Genomic DNA, 15,752 nt, shown 5'->3' on the forward strand with positions numbered 1-15,752 from the left:
TTTAGATTTTGACCTGCTCCACTCTCTCTGCCATGCAGTTAGAGCATGTGGCTTTTAAAATGAAGTGACTGTTCAGTGAAACAGCAGATGTATGTCGCAATTTAGAGATGTATTTTTATCAAGTTTATATGATGCTGTGTAAATGTAGCCGATTCTCTCTTCAATTAACTGATATTTACAATGGAAACTTTCATTCCTTTACTTGGATTTTTAAAGAAATAAATGATACCATGAATGCAATACCTTGAAATATAAATAACTGTTTGATAACTGACCTAAAACAGGCATACTGTGAAAACATGACACTTTACATCCCTAAGTGACACAAATAAGATTTGACCCATTCTTACGATTGCTTGTGATAAATATATAAATAAGTAAAATGCAGATTTAACTCTTTTGATTGTTCCTGTCTCAATGTTTACCTGCATCAGATGCTCAGCCTGTGTGAACCTATGAGACACTGTGTTTTGTTAATGTGAATGCTAAATACACAGAAAATCTATCAAAGTTTATATATGAGTATATAAGTGTGATATATAGAGTGCATCAGCTTTTTCCACTTTATTTTGTCCTTATCACATCTCCTAAGTAATTTAGTGGATTTTTGCACATTTTAGTGTCTGCAGTAAAACAAGACATGAGTTTCTTTCTCGATTTCAATTAGAAACATATTTATCTACAGATAAAATACTCACTTCAATAATAAGCAGAATGCCTGTACTGTACTTTAGATTAAAAGATGTCCTTTTTCCATTGTGTTTAAATGGTTTTCATTTTTTCATTAAATTTTCATTCATGTTATATTGGCCTATCTTTCAGAATTGTTAAGTATTGTTTATTCCTACACTCATATGAAAAATACATCAGCTGTTTAGAATTTCTCTACTTTCTCTATCTCTATTATTGCTTTGATCTTCTCTAACATCATGTCAACATCTATCATCTAAACAGCTTTAATTTCTTTAATATTCTCCCCTTGGCCTTAGCTCACGAAGCTTCCAAACATGTCTCACTGTATGAGCAGATTTGAAGCAAATATCCTCAAGAGAAGTAATTGGATACTGTTAAAAATTGTTGCCTCTCAAAAACCCCATATTTGAGCTTTTTCCAGCATCATATTTCCATATCAAAATAGTTAAACAAGCAAAAGAGTCATAGTGCTGGGAGGACTAACATAATCGCATGGCAATTTGCTTTTTACTTAGGGTACCAAGTATTGTAAATGAACGGTGCATTTCTTATGCTGTATATTCTTTACATTAATCATTGATAAGCCTAAGTTTACTATCATTTTAATATTAAAGATTTTTAGATGATAGATGTTGACATGATGTTAGAGATGATCAGAGCAATAATAGATAGAGATAGAGAAATTTCAAGAAGGAAAAACTGATATATATGTGGGATACATATATTTTTTTTTTTACAGTAATATGATGTTTATTATGAATGTGATTTAAAAGGACATGCATACCTGTATATTGACTATACAAAAAAATAAAAATAAAAATAAAAATATAATAAGGCCAAACCACAGAGTGGCAAAAAACATGCATACCACTTCAATAGGTGTGCTCTCAGATTATTGGAGGGACATTGTCATAGAGTTTAAAGAAATATACAGGTTTGGATAAAGGTTAATAAGTTGGAAGTGGGGATGAAGAAATTAGATCTGTGATAAAGATGTGAAGTTGAATGCACAGTATCTGAAACATCTGGATGGTACTGAGCACTGGACTTGCCAGCTGACACTGCTATGTTGATCATTATTTATGGAGTATAAGGTCAAAGGTGGAATTCGATATCCACTGCTAGTCCCAATGAAATTTAATTACAAAACAGAGCGACTTGCTGTAGATGTGCACTTTCAGCCATCAGACCCACACTTTCACACTATCTGCAGAATACCCAATGTGCTTTGTTTAGAAAGATGGGTCATGAAAGTTGCCACCAATTTATTTAACCATGGGTTACTGTATTGGTTCAAAGCCATGGTGCCTTATCCACCTCGCTCATTGTGAATCCATTAGGTGTACACACACATAACATACAGCTTTCCAAAACAGGATAAACCCAGACACATAACATTTCTGAGTAATTTGGATAGGTATATTGCTCTCGATCAATACCAGAAAGTTAGCAAAGTTAGCAAGAATTTAATAAATTAACGTACAGATTAGGTAATTTAGATTTGATCCTAAATTACATGGATTTCATCCTATGTCAAAAGTGATGAACAAATTGGGATTTATAAAGGCAGAAACTGACGAGAATATGTTCTTATGCTTATGTCAACTGGCGTAAAAGTTTGTGCTTACGCTATGGTGTGCCTGTGCACACTGACTTGATTTTTTATTTTTTGTGATGCAAATATGAGTCAGTGACTGACTGAACTCATTAATAAATGAGAACGTTTTCGTGTACAAGAATATTCCGAAGTGAGTCAGAATGTGGTCTTACAGATTATGCGTACTGTAAATGTTTTATTTTGGAAATCCACTGTAAAAGATTATTTACAGTATTTAGCCCTTTCTCCACATTTCCATAATAATAAAATAATTTTTAGTCCTATGAGATAACAGACAGGTGTTGTAATATGTTCAGCATATTTTTGGAGTGAGGAGGAGAAATAGTTAAACATAGCTAAATCAGTTTACAGATGTAAAAAGCACTGCAAGACTCTCATATAAAACATAAAACTCACCTATTTTATTTTATAAAACATTTTTGATCAATTTATCCTACAGCCTCTTGTCTGCTCTTGTTGAGGAAATAAATAAAAACAAATGATTTTACTAAAATTAACGTAATGAATGGCAAGCGTGAACAGAAGATAGTGGAGTCCATGTGCTCATTCACATATGCATGTTTTTTTATTTATTTTTTTATCCCCTTTTTCTCCCAGTTTGGAATGTCCAAAAGTCCTGACTCACAACAGTGACTAACCACAATCTGGGTGGTGGAGGACAAATCTTAGCTGCTTCCGCATCTGAGACCATCAATCCACACATTTTATCACATGGCTCATTGAGCGCATCACCGCAGAGACATAGCGCGTGTGGAGGCCCACACCATCCACCGCAGCATCTATGCACAAATCACCACTCACCCGACTGAGAGCGAACCACATTATAGTGATCACGAGTAGGTTTCCCTGTGTGACTCTACCCTCCCTAGCCAATCCAACTTAGGAGACCTGGCTGGAGTAACTCAGCACGCCCTGGGATTCGAACTTGTGAACTCCAGGGATGGGAGCCAGTATCTTTACCACTGAGCTACCCAGGCGATATTTAAAGTGGGTTGCATTTAGGAAAAACATTTTGTGCATATGGACCATAAATCATTCATAGGAAGATTTACAAAATTTTCATGTGCTTAATTTATTTTGTAGATCAGTTTTAAAAATATAATATTCTGACTTATTTCATATGTTAGACTTTATATGGTTAAGCTTTATTCTTTGTATATAAAAGTGTTATTGAACAAAAATTTTTATTTATACTATTCATTGCTATAACGGCATCTTTGCCCTACATTACAAAAAATAACTTGCTATTGAAAATTATATTGAAAATAATGCTATTTTACTTTGTGTAGTTCAAAAGTAATGATTAAACTAGATGACAAGACAAACTATTATGTTGGTCTTACAAAACCTTGCCTGAAATTTAAAAAAAGTAAGTAAGTAAAGAGAATTTTAAATGGCTTGTGTGTACGTTTTGATAGCTGAAGTTTAAAATTACAAACATTCCAAAACTTGTAGCTCATTTAAATATTCTATCAATGTAATGTAGTCTTGGGGATTTTTGGACACATTCAAAAGGCTTAAATCATGCCTTCGCAGATATTTTCGAAGTAGCCAAGCTGTAGGGACATTCCAAACAGAATTTCCTCCAAAAAATGACCACTATTTTTGAGCCCCACACCTTTCATCCCTTTGAAGCTCTCACAATGGAGGGTAAAGTCATTAAAGGAAATAGGGTGTTGGGATGATCACTTCTGAATGGAATGCACCCCATCATTCAGCTGAGTTATGAAACATATAGCAGTGCGAGTCGGAACTGCCTGAACTCTTTGCCGAATTTCACAAAAATCGCTTGCGCCTAGCACCTTTCACCTCCCTTGAGCTGAAGATGTGCGTTGTTTATTCCCGCTAGTGTTCACAAATGTGTTACCTGGTTGATTTCCTCCTAGCCCTGCGGTAGATGAGTTTGTGGTGAAACTCACTGGCAGCCCTGAACTTGTGCTAGCTAAGTCCCGTACTGGGACAGGTACCCCGCATGCGCTGTTTCCCTTGTGACGTATATTCCGCTGAAAAACGTTTCCCTGCTGGCATACTGTGTCTTCCTTGGGCAGAGGCCCCTCTGCCCCAGTCTCCATGCTCGTAGAGCCTCCTCCCCCATTGGGCAGGACCTATCATGGGACTTCTCCACATAACATACTTCCGACTAGACTCAGCAAGACCATGTGACGTATTTCCACTTGACGTATTCCCGGTCGGTTAGCGAATTCTCTCTTTTTCTGGGGAGAAAAAAAAGAGAGAAGAGAAGAGAGAACTAGGCACGACTAGGACAAGCCTGTCCCAATCCTTTGGGTAGTCGACTCGTCCCCAAAAGGGCTGTTCGACACTCATACTAGCGTCAGGGGAGGTTATGTGCCGGCCTGGTGCGCTGGCTATGCAGCACACAGCAGTCTGCCCGTCTCGCACTGCCGATCCACGTAACCCAGTTCAGCTAGTTGTGGCGTTTTTGTAGGCGACCCCTAGAGTCACTATATCAACACAACGTCGAGTGAGTGACAGATAGGGAACATCCTGGTTACTTCCGTAACCCCCGTTCCCTGTTGGAGGGAACAAGACATATCCCTCTTGCCACAATGCTGAACTACCCGCTGAAATGAATGGGACCTTATTCTCGGCTCCTCAGCACAAAACCTGAATGAGCGGTATGCACGTCATGAGCGGTATGCACGTCCCCTCCTTTATACCCGTATGTCCGGGGGAGGGGCATGCAAAAACCATGCGCCAATTCCCATTGGCATTTTATCAAAGATCAGATGTGTCTTGGGCTCTCAAGTGTGACCCCTAGACTACATCGACACAACGTCTCGTTCACTCCATCTGGGAACAGAGGTTACTGAAGTAACCAGGATGTTATCTATTCTTAGTATTCAGCACATGTAAATAGTAGGTCAAAGATTACGTTTGTTATTAAAATTATTTTTAACATTTACTGTCATTAAAGGTGTTGGAGAATATATAATATTTGCTCTGGGTTTTTAAATTTACCAGATACGTTTGATTAGGACTGCAAAATGTTGTTTTGTATTTGCTGGTCAACAGTAGAGCCCAGGGTCACTATCCACAATAACTTTTGTTCTCACCTTTCTTCAGTTACACCAGATGGTCTGGGATCTGATTTAGTGAGGCTATGGGCATTAGATCATTGTAAGTGAGGCATAGTCAAGTGCTGTCTCCTTGCCTGGTTGCCTCTTGCTATGGTTCCCACTGGCCCTTCTGCTTACTGCTGGGTCTTTGCTTTACAGTGGCCCCATGGGTCAGTGCCCATCTGAGCATGTTTTGACCATAAGATTGCTACTGTAATTTATGTTCTTGCTTCTCATTTCTTCACATCTTAATTTGAACACATACAAATTGATGACTGCTATATTTGCTAAAACCATGCAAACAACATGTTTAGATACTTTAGGTATTCAGATATTCTTGATTCAAAAGGTTAAATCTTTCTAAAGAATGACAACAACAGTTGATTCGCATCTGTATATATATTATGTGTGTGTGTGTGTGTGTGTCTCTCTCTCTCTCTCTCTCTCTCTCACTCTATATATATATATATATATATATATATATATATATATATATATATATATATATATATATGTGTGTGTGTGTGTGTGTCCATAAGTTTGATTTCTGAATAATTGGCCATTTTGTAGATTTATTCTTTTTTTGGGAAATTAAAAGATTAACAGATTGTAATCTTATATGGAGACCGGTTTAGAACCAGACCAGTATGTCTGATCCTCATATGCCCCTGGCTAATCTAAATTGACCTGAATGCAATGGGTGCTGTCCAGTACAGTGAAGGATAGAAGTTAGTGTGTTCAGTTGGCCCACTTTGCACAACATCACACTCACACAATAATACAAAATTACCAATGCTATAAACAAAACTACATTTAAATGTATTTACTGTAATATTTTCTGATATAGCAAGCACTCTCTCTCTCTGACAGGAACATTTTGATTCAAACTCACCATTTTTTTTATCCCCAATCTTATCCAATTACTGTGGCTATTTGCAGTAATGCTGAGCAAGATTTGTCTGTTCCCTTTCAAAAAGCTACACTTATGATGCTGCGCTGAATTAGCGCTTTGGGAACAACTTTGTGTAACCAGCTGTGAATATGTGTGCAACACGTCAATGAAAATTGACAGTAATTTATAGCCTCTGCCAGTGACATCATTGGATGCACCTGTAGCAGGGCTATAAATAGATGCATCACAGGTGCATCGTCAGATCTTTTGTCTTCAGATCACTCTGTGTGTGTGTGTGTGTGTGTGTGTGTGTGTGCTTCATGAGCCTGTCAGAAACTTTCTACTTTCCTCTGTTAGGAGTTAGAATTGTTATGCAGTGTGCAGAAACCTTTCTCTTTTGAACTCAGAAAACTACCTATCTGGGGATAGGTGTGGAATTCGATCACAATGCTGGCACAATTGTCTCCCGCTCTCGTGTCCAATAAGAACATCCTGAGCATAGTCCGGCTAGGCCAAGGTTGCACTGTTCGTCAGTATCAACGACTACTAGGTCTCATGGCAACTGCGTCCTCGGTGATCCCTTTGGGCCTTTTTGCACATAAGACCATTTAAGTTGTGGCTCAAAGCCAGGGTATTTCATCCAAGGGCCAATCCCCTAGGCTGATAACGGTTATGCGCCGCGTGCTACGTACCCTTTCTATGTGATTCAGACACTGGTTCCTCACTTTGGGTCCCACTCTAGGTGTGTCTTGCCGTCGCAGGTTGCAAAGACAGACGCCTCCCTGACGGGCTGGGTAGCGGTCTTAAGTGGTCTTCCAGCTCAAGGGGAATGGGAGGGTCGTCAGCTCGACTGTCATATTAATTGTCTCGAGTTGATGGCTTTATTTCTGACCCTGAAATACTTCCTCCAGGGGCTGCCATGTCTTGGTGCGGGTGGAAAACACAGCGGTAGTCTCTTACATAAACCATCAAGGAGGTGTATGTTCACGCCAGCTGAACAGACTGGCATGGCAGATTCTCCTTTGGGCCCAGGGCAAGCTCCTGTTAATCAGAGCAGCTTGTATCCCTGAATGCCTGAATGGGAGTAGATTTATTGTCCAGACAGAAAATACTGACGGGGGAGCGGAAACTCCACCCCGAGGTAGTGGAAAAAATCTGGGTGAGATTTTACAGGGCAGAAGTGGACCTCTTCGCCTCTCAACAGACAGCGCAATGTCCCCTCTACTTCTCTCTGAGTCACCCAGCTCCCCTGGGTCTGGTTATCGAGACCATTTTAAGTGCTAGGGCTCCCTCTACCAGAAGAATCTATGCCAATAAATGGGGTATCTTTGAAAGATGGTGCAGTGCACATAATACAGATCCAGTTAACTGCCAGATTGCTTCAGTTCTGGACTTTCTGCAGGGAAAAATTGTCAGCAGGCATATGCGCCGCTACTCTCAGGGTCTATGTGACCGCCAGTTCAGCTTGCCACGCCTTGATGGACGGGGTGCCGTTGGGGAGACATCCTCTACTTGCTCGCTTCGTTCGTGGAGCTATGTGACTGAGGACTCCTTCTAGGACCAGGACCCCTTCATGGGACTTAGCAATAGTCCTTGAGGGTCTGGTTGAGACCCCCTTCGAACCTCTCGAGTCAGGGTCTGATTCTCTTCTGACTCTCAAGATGGTTTTTCTTATGGCAATTACCTCTCTAAAGAGAATTGGGGCTCTACAGGCTCTGTCTGTCTTGCCAGCTAATGCAATTACAATTAGTTTGCCATGGGGGCCGCAACATGGGGGCGGCCGCCACCAAGCAGACTATGTCACATTGGGTGAGGGATGCTATTGCCCTGGCCTACGAGGCAAGTGGTCAAGCTTCGCCAGTAGGCATGAGGGCTCACTCTACCAGAGGGGTCACCTCCTCTAAAGCTTTGGCCAGTGGTCCAGTGGGCTGGTCCTCTTCGCATACATTCATAAGATTCTATAGTTTGTATGTTCATGCCACTCCGGGCTCTTATGTCCTTGAGTCTACATCACAAGCTCCTGTCTGAGACCTCTCACGCTCTTGTGAGCACAACTACACAACCATAAGCGGTCTGGAAGTCCACAGTGCGGCGGTATGGGTAGTTCCCAAAGCGCTAAATCAGCGCAGCATCAAAGTGTAGCCTTTTGATAGGGAACGTCTTGGTTACTTAACTGTAACTCCTGTTCCCTGATAAAAGCGGAACGAGATGCTGCGCTTCATTGCTGCACTGAGGATGCCCCAGGACTGCTCTTCAGACAAAATACCCGACGATGCACCTGTTGCGCATCTATTTATAGCCCCTTTACCGGCGCATCCTGATGATGTCACCGGCAGAGGCTATACATTTTTGCCAATTTCATTGACGTGTTGCACACATATTCACAGCTGGTCACTCCTAAAGACGTTCCCAAAGTGCTAAATCAGCGCAGCATCTCGTTTTTATCTTTTATGCTTTTATCATGGAACAGGGATTACAGTTAATTAACCCAAGACGTTTCTCTATCTCCTTTATACTGCTTTAAACTTACAGTGGGGTCTCTAGGCAGATTTTTTTCCACTTGTGTCTGTGTGTTGACTGCTCCATGAGATAAGATGGAAGACACTTGAGAAGAAATCTTGAAATGTACTTTAACTCACACACCAGTGAAACTCAACCAATCCCACAAAAGCCATTGCAAAGCCATTGCAATGAAAGAGAGCAATTTTAGAATTGTGGCTTTTGAATTTGCTTTTGTAGGAAAACTCATATGTCTTATTATAAGCAGGACTGAGGTGAAGACAATTTCAAGATGGCCAATTAATAGACGTATGGACATTATACACAAAAATGCTAAAATGAATGCAATATTAAGAGGTTTAGAATCATGATTGTGTGATTCACATTTGCTTCTCGAATGTGAAATTAAGTTTACTGCTCTCATATTGACCAAAACAATAATCTGTAACTGTATAGACTAAAGTTGTTTTTTTTTTTTTTATCAGTGATTGAATGATGAGGTTCATAGCCAATACAAGCACATGTGTTGAAGGAACAAGGTATTTAATAACCTTCTGAGATTAATTATATGAACAGTGCTATCAGAAAAACACAGTTTGTTACGCACCCCTTACTATTTTATTGCCTAATTGTTATTTTAAGTCTAGACAAGGACCTTGATGAACTAAGAAGGAGCGATATCTCTATAGTACCACATTTTAATAGCCTTCCATTTTTTTTTACCCCTCACTTTCTCCTTCTCTCTAAGTAGGTGGAGTGGAACTAAGAGTTCTGAAAGAGGTGCAGAGAAAGACTGACAGACAGAAAAAGCAAACAATAACAGACGGAAGAGAGAGGAATAACAGGACGAGAAAAGTGTAGAAGAGGAGGTACAAGGGAGACACAGCATGAATGTAGCATGGAAGTGAAGGAGCGCAGGCCTTACTGCTCTCTCTCTCGGAGCAGGAGAGAACGAGGGAGAAACGGAGAGAGGGAAGGAGAAAGAGAGGAGGGGGAGAGCTACAGGGAGGGTCCCAGCAACCATCGCAACACAGCCTCCTCATCAGTCCTTACCCAGAAGTCCTATAGCTCCAGTGACACGCTTAAGGCCTTTGATCAGCACCCAGCCACCCAGAGGCTTTATGGACATCGCATGCCAGACATGGTGCCAAGGGACTTGCCAGAGGAATACAGAGCTCCAGGTTAGATCACTTAATCATTCAACATACGGAATGCACACTCTGAAGTCCTTCAGGCTTTATTTTGTACTAAATGTAACTTTTGATTGCTATTTTACAGAAGAAGCATTAAACAAGAAAAATTCTTAAATACTCAACATATAAATAAATAATAAAAAATTAATAATCAAACAAATAAATAAAAATAAATATAGCTGCAAGCAGTGATGATGGGCCCAAGCACAACTGGTCCATTTCCACCTGATGGCTTTTGGAAAACAATGCAAGGCGGACACGGATTTGGCATTTGACATTATCTTTTATTTTATAATTTTGAAGCTAACAACTACATATTTGTAGACATATATGCTCAAATGAGAGCTTTAAGGGCAATTACATTTACATTTACAGTACATTTACATTTATGCATTTGGCAGATGCTTTTATCCAGACTTATTACAGGGACAATCCCCCCGGAGCAACCTGGAGTTCAGTGCCTTGCTCAAGGACACAATGGTGGTGGCTGTGGGGATTGAACCAGCAACCTTCTGATTAACAGTTATGTGCTTTAGCCCACTACGCCACCACCACTCCAGCAATAGATACAATAGCAGAATAATTAAAGATCTCTATGAAAATCAGTAAAAATACGTTTTATCTTTCTAAATTGTAACTAAGCACTAACATACTAGGCTAATATGGCATATTGAGGTTTATCACAAAGCACGAACATGACCTAACTTCACCTTGAGTTCTAACCCAAACATAAGCTAAATCTTCAGCTTTACCTCAAACTCATTCTTAATTTAGAAGTTCAATATCCTTGGAAAATAATGTCATTATATGTGTTTAAGGTCAAGTACATTTTAAGCCAAAGAACATTAAGAGATTTTGTTACTTTAATGTACTTGTATATTTAAATTGAATGGCCACTCAATAAATTTTTTTAATGAAATTTGATGTGTGTGTATGCAAGTGTATTTTCATTTGATTTGATAAAATATAATATAATATCTTGCAAAAAAAATAAAACATTTAATAAAACTAACTGCACCTTCCATTGCATTTTTGCAATTACTTTTAACCATCTGGTCTCAAGGTGAATTATTGTGGGTGTTTGAAATCAGTTCCCCTCAAGTTCACACAGGTGTCCTTGCTACTGGAGTTGTTCATCACATTAACTATGGGCATGTTCAACAGATTTTGACAACAAGAATTACTTTTTATCTTAATAATGAGCAATAAATCTATTATTTTATATATAATATAATTTTAACATTTTTATTTTTTGTGCAATATTTTGTTTTAAGGGTATGCTTTTGCTATATTTATAAAAAATAAATGGCACTTTGTTTGATTTTTTATTTAGTGCAAAGCTATTCGTACATTTTTTGAGAGTAGCTTAAGTGTTTTGGGGCCTCCAATATACCAGTGGCTGAACCAATACATTTCCTATGAAAATTAATAATTAAAATAAAATAAAATATTTAAGCCCCCAATTAATTTTGGTTTCATATTAAATACATTGTAAAACAAGACCAAATCTATTAAAATTAAAATAAACTATTAAGAAAGTGTTTTACTATTGAAATTATAATGAAATGTCAATGGCTATAGTCAAACAAAGCACTTAAAAAATTAGAACACAACAGTTCTCATGCTCTTATTAGACTTCTGTATGCAGGTTGGGCTTATGAATTACCTTCATTTTGAATTACTGTTTTATTTCCTTCCCCAATAGACGCAAGAGTCATTTGCTAATTATTCACAAACTACTCAAACGATTTTATAAATATTTGATAATATATCATGATGAGACATGTTTTAAGTGGAAGGGTTGGATTCTGCTCATTCACATTTAATTTAATTCTTATTTGGTTAATTGTGCTGTATAGTGCGCTCTGTTACCTTAGGCTGTCACACCTAAGGGGACATCCTTAATGAGCAACTGTGTTTGTGCCTGATCTGCAAAAAAGCCAACCGGGGGAGATTGAGAGATCTTGCCTATTTTCATGATACAAATATTCCATCTTATGAACTTAATAATAGCCTGCCTAAATCATGGCATTTTGCCATGCATTGATCACAGATTGCAGTCTTACAAAATGTGTATTTCAGATAATGCCCTCATATGGTTATTATTAATGTCAGCACAGTTATTTTTCTACTTGTATATCTTTTTAGTACACTCATTAAATTCCAGTTTATTCATTTTCATGTGACACCTACTCCATTGTCTTCTAGTCATAAAGCACTCAGCATATGTTAGCAGGTACAAGAATATGGTTTCAAAAGAAAGAAATATAGAGTCTCAAGGTGAACTTCAATCTTAAGTGAAACAGTTTCAATTTTCACTTTGTAGTAAATCCTGATTTTTCTGTTTGACCGGGGTACAGCTAAAAACATTTAGATTCAGCTGAACAGAAATGTGTGTGTGTAGTGGATGTGGATGCGTAAATCAAAAGGTCAATGAAGCAAGAGAATTTAGTAATTTAAATAAATATAATTTATAGTTAAAATTACAAATAATACAAACTGTTAAAGCAAATGCATGACTTAATTAAAATAAAAACGTTTGTACAATATGAAATTAAAATTATTTTCACATTAATAATTAATTTATCAGACTAGAGCTATTTTAGTAATTTTTATTTAGTTTTTTTGGTGGTAAAAGTCTGTTATACGAAGTTTTAATATTTCTAAATTAAAAGAACAATCTTTTTTTAGCATTTGAATAAAAGCAGAAAATGGACTCTCCACCTTTTTAATCTTGAAATCTTTTTATAATTATGCCTTCAATATCTTCTATTATGTTTTGCCAAAATTGTCTGAAAGGTACTGTTTGTTTGTTTCGTATTGTATTACACATGTATTGGTAAGGTCAATATAGTCCATATGACATATTTTTTTTTAAATAAAGCCACTTTGAATCGAGTATTCACTGTTGCTAAAACTAATTTTAACATTTTCAACAATTAATGAAAAGATAAATATAGAAGATCAAGTAACACGTAAAAATCAAAGCAGGCCAAAAAGGAGGAGTGTTGAATAGTGTTTTCAGATAATTTCTGTTTTCTTTTTTTCATTGTTGATTTGTTTTTTTTTTTTAATGTAACGTTGCTGACAAAACAGGCAGAGACAATGATGTTTGAGATGAACCCAAGTGCAGTTTAATTCTTCAAACGTGAAACCAGAATCCCGAACTATAAATGTGAAAGGAAACAAAAACAAGAAACCAAGGACCTGACAAAACTTGACATGAAATGGCTATGGCTATGGCTATGCGCACACTGGCTAGACTGAACAACAAGGTTACACATACAATACCTGACAAATGCCAAAGGCAAACATGAGGGTTTAAATACACAAGACATGGGTAACAAAGGCCAATGAACAAACAGAACTCTAAAACAAGATAACAAGACAATTAACTAAAACCAATGACAAACTAGAACTGAATCAAAGTAATCAAACAATGAACCAATGAAAACCAGACACATAAACATGGAGGAAAAACAGGACATATGAACACGACTGGGGAACAGGAACTTTGACAAGAAATTTAAAAATAAAAGTACACAAAAGTCAACTGAGAATATCACATTTAATTGTTAATTGTTTAATAAGTTGTCATTTTTATTTTACTTTTCACAGTACACAAAGTTTCAAAACAGCTTTACAGATTGTCTATTCAATTATTGTGAAGTTTAGCAGAACAAAAAGCACATTTAAAACTTGAGAAATAAAAAAAACATAGATATGCTCTGGTGTGAAAGAATAGTCACCACAGAAATTCACAGTTTGAGCTTGAATACAAGAAATAATTTAGAAAAGCATGTGAGGATTAAATAGAGTAGGATATGCTGAAGAATGTATTTTCAGCAAGTTTGCGGTTATTTTGTTTAATTTGTTTAATGTATGCCCTCTCTGTAGTAAGTATGCCCTTTAAATATTGCAGGCCAGAGTCTCTCACTGAGGCAGCTTGGAATATGTGGCCCTGCTCCTCGTCGTGGTCTGAGTTTCTGTGCTGAGACTGGACTCAGTCATCACACACAACTCAGTGGAGTAGGTCATATCCAGAATGCTGGGGGTATTTCTCCAGACTGCGCTATGCTATGGGTGAAGTCAGACGGACGGGACTCCCGGCTGTCCAGTCGGTCCAATTCTGCTTTAACACTCACAGACACAGAGCAGGACAACAAATCGGATCAGGACAATGGTGAGTCCACCTGATTTTCTTTCTCAAATGGATCTTTACATTGAGTGAAATTCACTGAAGATAAATTCTGGTGATATAAGAGTTCTAAACCATAAAAATTGCAAAATACCCCTGAGTAAGTCACAGCAAATTCACCTTGACTCATTCAAGGACAAGGATTTAATTGGATATAGGTAGCAATTGGTAGCTAATGACTAGTTGAGGTGACATTATTAATGGATTGGCTGGTTATGTTTGCAGCCAAAGGGGCTCGATTGGAGTTGTAGGCATTTCAGAGAAAATAACATAATTTCCAGAAGCATATGTGCAAACGGTGCTTTGAGCTGCTTGGGACATCCTCTGGGCCTGGGCTGAATCGTAGATGGCTTTGTTAAAGTCACTCATATTCATGTGTGGTTCCACAGGGTGTAGCCGGGCCCGTGAACAAACGCTACACTAGATGAAGTGGGGCCCACTGGTTTGAAGTGCAAATTGGGCTGTGTTGTAAACCCAAATGCCGTATGGACTAGGGAGTGCTTTTGAAAAAGCAAATTGTCTGTATATGAAATACATGCCAAAAGCATGTCAAAGCTCATACATCTGTATGTTAATTTGATTTTTTTTTGTTTTGAGGCATTGCAATAGCTTTTTGTCCCCATGGCAGGCTGTGGTGAGGTTTATTTACTGTTGTTATTGTGTATCTACATGTATTAGCTTTAAAAAAAAAAAAAAACAATTCTCCAGCTGTACCAGGAAAACTGGTGATGTATTTTTTTAAAATGATTATTATGTTTTTCTTATCCAAATATTATTGCATACTTATGTATTATTAGTGGAAATATAAGGTTTACATTTTTTTTATTTTTATAAAAATGATTATGCTTATTTTGTCATGCAATGGTTATTTATTTTTTGACAGAATGGATATTTATTATAAAAATGTTACTTTAAATGATTCAAAATAATGTATGACTCTAATGTTACTGATTGTAGGCTTATTATTTCTAATGGAGGATTTGTAGCATTGATCAAAATAAACTCCATTCGAAATGCACACACTTAATTTACATATTATATTATACACTACTTACTGCTGCAACCTCCTCATTTGGTCTGATGTAATGTTTATAATAATTGCAGAATTCAGTTGTGAGCAATTTAAGCTCTCTAGTGACTAAATAATACAAATATATTTGGATCTATATGCTGTATATTCACAAGATAGCTGGACACGCCAGATACCCTTTTGTTTTGTTTTTTGCAAATACTCTTGCAGAAGAGCTTGAAATGTTTATCTTGGCAGCTCAGACATGAAGGTGACCGATAGCATTTGACCAACATATTCAATGATATTTTTCCTTGTGGAGTTCTCTTTTTTCTGGATTGGGGCAGGGATTTGGTCCATTCGAGTCAAAATATAATGATGTAGCTGAGAGTAGGCTGTCTGCTTCACAGCACTCCATTAAGAGAATGAGGTCAAGTTTCTCAGCACAGTCGTTCAGCTTTACTCATTCTCAAACTGTCTCTCCCCATCTTTCCCAGACTCTTTTCAGACTTCTATGCAAAATATGTTAAAGGTATATATTAAAGCAGTGGCTCTATACTATATGTACTGTAG

At 37.7% G+C, this 15,752-nt stretch overlaps 1 protein-coding gene across 1 annotated transcript in view; it reads left to right on the forward strand.

The window, feature by feature from the left end:
- The window catches only part of si:dkey-237h12.3 (teneurin-3), a 197,961-nt gene that overhangs the window by 13,556 nt on the left and 168,653 nt on the right, over nucleotides 1–15,752 (forward strand). Inside the window, exons 2-3 of the mRNA XM_052089353.1 lie at nucleotides 9,528–9,960; nucleotides 13,895–14,155. Coding sequence (XP_051945313.1) covers nucleotides 9,678–9,960; nucleotides 13,895–14,155 — 544 coding nt within the window. The 5' untranslated portion in view covers nucleotides 9,528–9,677. The remainder of the gene's footprint in view (nucleotides 1–9,527; nucleotides 9,961–13,894; nucleotides 14,156–15,752) is intronic.

The sequence above is a fragment of the Xyrauchen texanus genome, chromosome 23 (genome assembly GCF_025860055.1).
Source record: "Xyrauchen texanus isolate HMW12.3.18 chromosome 23, RBS_HiC_50CHRs, whole genome shotgun sequence".
Taxonomy (NCBI): Eukaryota; Metazoa; Chordata; class Actinopteri; order Cypriniformes; family Catostomidae; genus Xyrauchen; species Xyrauchen texanus.